This window comes from Rutidosis leptorrhynchoides, chromosome 9 (assembly GCF_046630445.1).
Source record: "Rutidosis leptorrhynchoides isolate AG116_Rl617_1_P2 chromosome 9, CSIRO_AGI_Rlap_v1, whole genome shotgun sequence".
NCBI lineage: Eukaryota > Viridiplantae > Streptophyta > Magnoliopsida > Asterales > Asteraceae > Rutidosis > Rutidosis leptorrhynchoides.
In genome coordinates, this window is record NC_092341.1 from 106088805 (window position 1) to 106097277 (window position 8473).

At 34.2% G+C, this 8473-nt stretch overlaps 1 protein-coding gene across 1 annotated transcript; it reads right to left on the reverse strand.

The window, feature by feature from the left end:
• Positions 1–382: 382 nt before the first annotated feature.
• Positions 383–3200, reverse strand: LOC139866774 (protein NRT1/ PTR FAMILY 4.4-like). The gene is made up of 5 exons (XM_071855063.1): positions 3068–3200; positions 2652–2869; positions 2023–2454; positions 1777–1925; positions 383–1406 (listed from the first exon to the last, which is right to left on the reverse strand). The coding sequence occupies exons 1-5, from the start codon at positions 3195–3197 to the stop codon at positions 506–508; spliced, it is 1830 nt and encodes a 609-aa protein (XP_071711164.1). The 5' UTR covers positions 3198–3200; the 3' UTR covers positions 383–505.
• Positions 3201–8473: the final 5273 nt, after the last annotated feature.

Here is an 8473-nt window from a genome sequence, read left to right on the forward strand (position 1 = left end):
TATTGATGTACCATCAACTAATTTTAAGATACTGTGCATATAACACTAAATTGAAAGAAAAAAAAATGAAAATAAAAATATTAGTGGTTTGCAAATCACCCTATTTAAAATGTGAGACCATTGTAGAACCTCACCTAACCACCACTAACTAATGTAATGTGTTGATTCCACCCACAATCAAAAAACAACAATTAAAAAACAAAGAGAAAGTCATATATAATATAACTTGTATAAAGCTAATGAAGACAAACAAGGAGACATGATCACTGAAGCATATAGATGATGGGTTTATACCTAACATCTTTGTAGATACTACAAATCATATGGTGAGCTAAAGCTTTCAAAGTGGACCCTTACATATTCAAAGTCAAACACATAACAAAGTCAAACCCCCTAATATGGTGCATTTGGTGCTCTAATAGTTATCACAATAATCATCTCTACCTTTTTCTTTTTCACTTATAGTTAATTTAATACATAGACTCTCAATGGAAGGTTGTTATGTTCAAACTATGATGATGTTGTTACCCTCTTTCGATACGTCGTTTTCATCATCATTTCTCGAAAATCTTGAATCTTTGGGCCCAACGCCATTACTATCCATCAACGAAGGATTGTAGCAATACCACCTTGACCAAAAAAGATAGTTGAAGAAGTTTACGAAGCTCAAACCGGCTAACAACCAGTAGAAAAGGTCTAATCTGTCGTATTTGAGGTCGTTATTACTAAGCCAACCATTACGGCTAGACCTTGAGGTGACCTTGTTCACTAGGGACACCAAAAGTGAACTTAAATAGAAACCAAATGAGTATGAACAATATGTCATTGCAGTTAAAAAGGATTGCATGCCTTCTAATGACTGTTTGTAAAAAAATTCAATTAACCCGACCGCAGTAAACATTTCAGAAATTCCAAAAATAAGAAATTGCGGTGCAATCCAAAAGATTGAAAGAGTGTTTTTAGGATCTTTTAAAGCCATTGTTCTTCGTTTGTTTTCGACTATTGCAGCTGAAACCATGGAGAATGTTGCAATGAAGAGACCAACCCCTACTCGTTGTAAAGGAGAGATCCCTGATTCACGACCCGTGATCTTGCGGGCCATGGGTACAAAGACTGTTTCATAAAGAGGGACAAGAAATACTAACATGATGTATGGGATAGATTGAAGTGATGCAGGAGGGATTTGAAAGTTTGCGGTGAGTTTAGTGTTCATACTACTGCCTTGTTGAACAGAGAATGTTTGAAGTTGTGCTAAGATTGTATTGAAGATAATTGTGCATGCAAAAATGGGTACTACTGATATGAGTATTTTCACTTGCTCAACTTGTGACATGGTGCATAACCTCCATGGGCTTTCGTTTCTTAGACTGTTTTCTTGAATCTTGATGCAAGCTTTGTCTAAGAACCTGTATTAAATATTATTCGAAACAATTATAAATCATATTTGCTAAAATATTAATGTTGTCACATATATAGATTACTATTAGAAAAACTTGCATCTGCAACAACCAAATTGTACTCCTTACCTTTCATATTCATATCCTTCTTAAATTATACCTATACTTATCAAACAATTATATTCTTTTATTTATTCATTCATTTATAAGGTTAATACATTGATTTTACATGATGCGTAAAGTTTAGAATGATTATCAAACAGGTTATTGTCGTTCAAAATAAAATTCATTTAGAACCTTAGAATTATTTACATTTTTAACCATTTCGCATTTAATCATTCTGTTTTATCAAATACACTCTAAGTTACGATACCAATACCTGAACTTATCGGTATGAAGGAGGCTGCTACCACCATGCGATTCAGTCGAGACAGTATGATGTAGGACGACGTTACTTTGGCTTCCATGAAGCAGGTCTAAGCTTGATGGGCAAACTTGCTTTCTTTTTGTGATTGCAGCAACAAAAACCTGTAATATAGATGATGGAATATAACTATAACGATAAATACATATACATATAGAAAAAAAACAAGTAATTGAGTGCAATGTGTTATATTTTATTTACTTGAGCTATTGGAGTAAAAATACTTCCAGAAGTAGGTTTGTTTCTATAAAGGGGAGTTCCACAAAGTAAGCATATTAACCCAACAGCCATGGCAGCAGCCGAAACACCGAAACCTATATCCATCCCTGAATGTGTTTGTACCCAAACAAGAACTGTTAAAGCTATAAGCTCCCCTATGCAGAATGCAAAATAGGCACAATTGAAGAAAGTTGATAGCTTTTTTGAGTCTTGTTTCCTGAATTGATCAGCTCCAAGAGATATTATGTTTGGTTTTAGACAACCACTTCCTAAAGCCACCAAATAGACAGCTAAAAAGAATATAAACTCTTTAAAACCTCGTGCTTCTTCGCATCTACTAGAGCTCGTTACCATGTTGCATGATGGTGGTCTCATTTGAGGCAGATGGGCTTGTATAGATAGTAATATAAATCCCTACACAAAGAAATCATATTCAAAATTTTCATTATGTATTACTTACCAAGCAAGCCCATTAGGCTGAGGTGTAAGGCCTTTGGCCTAGCGGTATCGAGGTAGCATATCAACTTTGAGGTTGTGCGTTCGAGTCTCATGGTGAACTATTTGTAATTGGGTGTGTGTGTTTGATGTTCTAAGAAAACAAATAAACTTACAGAGAGCTCAATGAAGCCGAAAAGCAACATGGTACGATAGCTACCAAGGTAGGAGTCAGAAAGGAAACCGCCAAGTAGAGAAAGTAGAAAAACGGTGCCCACGAAGTTTGTAACAACGTTCGCAGACTTAGATAACGGAAAATGCATCTCATTGAACACATATGTAATGAGATTGTTCCCAACCGCCGCAATAGCCATCATTTCAAATGCTTGAAATCCTAGTTATAAAGAATTCACCAAGTATGTTAGCATTAGAAAATTATTCAAGTTAACATGATACATAAATAGGTAGTCCCCCTGAAATTAGTCAGCTGGCATAGCGAGTCGAGAACTCAGGTATACCAAATAAAAAAGATTCATAAATGAGAGTTCTATAAGATATGCATAACTAAGAGCTCTTTAAGATATATAGTTACCTAAAATGGCAAGAGCTGCATGCATGCCCCCATGTTTTCCAGGTTTGCAAGGTCGATATCTCCAATCGACATGATCGTCTACGAAGCTGCATGGTTTTTCTTTGCTGTTTTTGCTATTCGAATTCACCATTTTTGTAATATGATTCAAAGAAGGTGGATTTTTAAAATAGAAGTGTGGTTAGTTTGCTACTTATAATATTGTGAATGTGTTAAGATGCATCATTGTTGTGGATCCACAATTGTCCCAAACTTGAAGAATATACTTTATTAGTGCATAAAGTAACGAGTGATGTTAACCCGATTGAGCCAGAATGAACCACGTGAACTGAACAGATTAATACTATGTTTCTAATACTGCGCCATGTTGACTTATGAAGGTTGACTTTGCAGTAGTGCCATGGTTGACCCACAATTAGTCCATTAAGTCAAGACTTCAATACACTCCCTCGTCTCCTTTAATTATAGCCACACCATTAAGTTTCACACACCACCTTCCTTTACAAAAGTCTATCTGGCTTGACTTTTGAAAGTCAAATGATGTAACCACAAAATGCATAACTTATATACGGGCCATTAGTCCGGTCATCTGAATGGGTGTATGTTATGATCCCACAATGGTCATATGTAAATATGGTTGGTGGTTCTAAGTCTAAGAAGCTACATTTTAGAAGCAAGTTCTACATTCGACCAAAAAGCTCGGTATGAGTCTATTGTATTAATAAACTTGAGCAGAAAGAAATTGAACAAGAGTTAATTAGTATGATTTAGTTGATATTATCAGTTTTCTAGTTAACTATATAAACCTTTGTGGAATGAATAAAGTAGATTATGCATTGTTGAACTTTTATATTCACAATTTATACCATTTAATAAATAGTTTAAGCGCCCATTTTTTATAATTGTTCTTTTACTTTTGATTCCATCACTTGATACTTGATATTAGAGTGTGGTTCTTCAAAATTGATCGATTGCAACCTACACTTCATGGTCGATTCTGGTTGAAATGGTGTTAAAGGCATATTGTTTAGGTTAGGCGGTGAATCTCGTGACTGGTGTTAATTAACTTCGACTTTAAATATTTTTATTTGTGCCATATAATATTTGTTGAAATTTATATGAATGGATTGGTTTATAAACGTGTTTCAATGTTATAATTTTTCATCAAATATTATATAACATAAACAAAAATATCATGTGTCATTGTAATATAAGGCACAAACTGGGTTTTACATGGTATCACGCTACAAAATACCCTAGTTGCATCTTCTTCTTCCTTACGATTCAATCTTCTATTTTTACTCTTGTTTTTTTCTTCTTCAATGGTCGACTCAAAACCACTTTACAGTGAACTTACCGTCAAGAACATTCATAACTTCGTTCCAATAACTCAAGAAATGGTGAAACGACAGTTCTCTTCCTATGCAGAGCTGTTCAAATCCATTGTCGGGCATAATAGGTTATTAATCACATCCTACCTTCCCCGGAGAAAAGATCCTCTTCTCCCCCACCTAATCTCCAACAATAATCCCTTATCAACCAAAACGTCTTCTCAGGTGCAATTTCGACTTATATTGACCAAGCTAGGTATACTATGTCCATTGATTTCCTATACGATAATTGGTATCTAGACACCGGAACTACTTCTCACATGGCACACTCGTCAATTATATTCTCATCTTATGCTCATTTGAGAAAAACTAACGGATACTTGTTGGTAATGAACAAGAAATTCCCGTTCGCTGGAAGGGTCATCATACTCACCCATTTCCATATTCTCCACTTTTTATAAAGGACAACCTTATTTTTCAAAATTAATTAAAAATTTTATATACGATCGTAAGATAATCTCATATAATTTTGTCTCGATTGAATTTGTTGCGTTTGGTTTTGTTGTTAAGGACTTCTCGACGCAGATACTAATTATCCGAAGTAATAAACCTGGAAACCTTTATCCTACCACCTACGTCCACCCTACCATCATTTGTTTAAACAGTTTTCGGATCACTTGTTTCGACTTAAAAAATTCTTCTATGGTCTTATACTGACACCACATGTGCGGTACCAATGCTTTGTTGTGTAACATCCCTTTTTCCGTTTACTTTCCGTTTAATTATCTTAAAGTCCGTTATATAATTATAACATCCTCCGTTAATACGCGTTTTTGAAATATCTCGTTTAGGTAATTCACGCACCCGCTTTTAAACTTGAGGGACTAAACTTGCCAAGTGACCAAAGATGTGACTAGGTCAAATGGTCAACTTCTTCCTCATCCATTCATTCACCTCCTCCAAATCTAATACTTCAACTTTTCTCTCAAACACCCAATACACAAATTCGTCATCTAATTTCGATCTAGCAAGTGTTCATCAAAACAAATTATATATTTGGAATCCTTGCAACTTCCTCTTCGAATCCATACCAACTTCATCTCATTTGGGTAACTTTCTAAAAACACTATATTTTATGTTCTTGATGTTTTTGACTTATAAAAGTATTAGTTAGTGTCTATGGCTTGAGTCTAACATGAATATATGATTTGTATGCTCGATTTCGTTGTTTTAGTGTAACTAGCATGAACTTGAAAAGTGTGTGTTTAATCTTGAGTTTTGGATGATTAAATGTTGTTGTTGTGATAAAGTTCATGTGTTAAATGTGCCACTAGCATCACTAGCTTCATTTTGATGTGTAGGTTGATTAAGAAAACATCACTAACATGATTTATGAGTTTGTGATTTTTGGTTAGGGTTTGGTAGCCTTCAATGTGAATTTTGATGCATTAAATGCTTGGCAAAGTTGTTTGTGAATGTTTAGTTGCAATGTATGTTCAAGTACCTTCGAAACGGCATCTCATACATGTAAATTGGTTGCCCGAATCATGAAACGCATTTAATGAACTTGAATGTAATAAATGATGAGCATTTAATGTGGTTTTGATTGTTGTAAATGCTAGAATTGATTGATGATGTGTGGTTAGTTACGTTCCTCGTCAAAATACCTTTCCGGTGATATAAGATGCATGTTTTGAATGTTTTCGGATCATAAAATGTGTTTGATTAAAGTTTGGTTCGTGCACTTGTGAAAATTCAGCAACTGCAACTGATCAGGTGTTTGGACGCCGTCCAAACATTTGGGACGCCATCCAGCCCTTCACATCTGGACGCCGTCCAAATGAACTATCAGATTCTGCTTTGCTTAGTCAATTACCGTTTAATTCTAACTATGCTATGTACCCCCGATTAACATGTAACTTGTTCTAACATGCTCTTATATGATTATAAAACTCAGAAAAATTGTCTGAGACCCGACCCAAACGTGTTGACTTTTTCATTGACTTTGACTTGACCAAAGTTGACTTTCATCCAAACTTAACCAAATATTTATGCAATCGTTCTAGCGTACTTTTATACTTGTATCTTGTATGAAACTTGACAACGTGATTCACATGGTACGAAATTGAGTCGTAACGAGCCATATGACTAATTGAATACTTTAACCGACCGTGTTTACCGATATTGATACAACCTATTTGTTTAGGTCAAGACTAGCATTCGTTCTTGCACACGTTACTTGTGAAGTACATTTATATTCGTGCAATCAAGGTGAGATCATAGTCCCACTTTTACTCTTTTAAACTTACATTTGGGATGAGAAAACATAAACGTTTTATTTTACAAAGTGAACACAAGTACGGAAACAAACATTCTACGTGCGAGTTAGAACAATAATCCTCAATTCGATTATCATTAGTTACACTTTCCAGGTGTAAGCGAGAATGAAATGTCCCGCTCATATCGATTTTAAACGTTTCATATTAATTGATTTCCTTGCGAGGTATTGACCTCTATATGAGACGTATTTTAAAGACTGCATTCGATTTTTAAAACAAACCATAACCTTTATTTTATCGATAAAGGTTTAAAATATTATGACGTTTATCAAACAATGATAATCTAAAACATAGCGTTTTCACATGACCATTACATAATGGTTTACAATATTATTACACAACAAAATAAGTCTTCAAATGCAGTTTTTAAACAATATTATACAAGCATGCAGACTCCAATCTTGTCTTTATTTAGTATGCGACAGTGCAAGGCCCTTAATAATCACCTGAGAATAAACATGCTTTAAACGTCAACAAAAATGTTGGTGAGTTATAGGCTTAACCTATATATTTATCAATTCGTAATAATAGACCACAAGATTTTCAATTTCCATTTCTCAATAACATGCAAACTGCATAAAAATCATTCATATGATGAACACCTGGTAACCGACCTTAACAGGATGCATATAGAATATCCCCATCATTCTGGAACTCTCATCGGACATGATAAATCGAAGTACTAAAGCATCCGTAACTCGAATGAGGCTTGTTGGGCCAAATAGATCTATCTTTAGGATTCGCGTCAATTGGTGGCAATTATAATAAACACCAATTCTCAGGCTACCAAGCTAAAAAGGGGCATATTCGGTTCGATAATTCAACATAGAATGTAATTTCGATCACTTGTGTCTATTTTGTAAAACATTTATAAAACTGCATGTATTCTCATCCCAAAATAATAGATTTTAAAAGTGGGACTATAACTCACTTTCACATATTTCCTTCGTCGAAAAAACAACACTTGGCCACGGGTCGATTCACGAACCTATAAAAAATATGTACATATATATCAAAGTATGATCGAAATATATTCACAACATTTTTTATTACGTTTTAATGATTTAAGTTTGTTAAGTTAACAGTCCAACGTTAGTAATCTACAACTAGTTATCCACAGTTAGATGTACAGAAATAAATCAATATATATTATCTCGAATCAATCCACGACCCAGTGTATACAAGTCTCAGGCTAGATCACAACTCAAAGTGTATATATTATTTTGGAATCAACCTCAACCCTGTATAGCTAACCCAAGCATTACTGCATATAGAGTGTCTATGGTTGTTCCAAATAATATATATAGATGGGTCGATATGATATGTCAAAACATTGTATACGTGTCTATGGTCTATCAAGGTTACATAATATGTTAGAGTACATGTATAATACAATATAAGTTAGTTAAGTTATGGTTAGAATAGATTTGTTACAAATTTCACGTAGCTACAACAAGCAAAAATATCCAATTTTATTTTACCCATAACTTCTTCGTTTTAAATCCGTTTTGAGTGATTTAAGTTGATATGGTTTTATAATGAACTGAAATGTATGAAACTAAACAGAAAAAGTATAAGTTTATAGTAAGAAATACAGGTTACAAGTCATTTTTGTAAGAGGTAGTCATTTCAGTCGAAAGAACGACGTCTTGATGACCATTTTGAAAAGCATACTTCTACTTTGAGTTTAACCATGATTTTTGGATATAGTTTCATGTTCATAAGAAAAATCATTTTCT

Excerpts from the sequence above, each read along its gene's own strand:
- LOC139866774 (XM_071855063.1), bottom strand. The coding sequence starts at position 3,197 with ATGGTGAATTCGAATAGCAAAAACAGCAAAGAAAAACCATGCAGCTTC. Across the intron at positions 2,455-2,651 it reads TCGGCTTCATTGAGCTCTCT|GGATTTATATTACTATCTAT; the intron begins GTAAGTTTATTT and ends TTCTTTGTGTAG. Across the intron at positions 1,407-1,776 it reads CTTCATACCGATAAGTTCAG|GTTCTTAGACAAAGCTTGCA; the intron begins GTATTGGTATCG and ends TATTTAATACAG.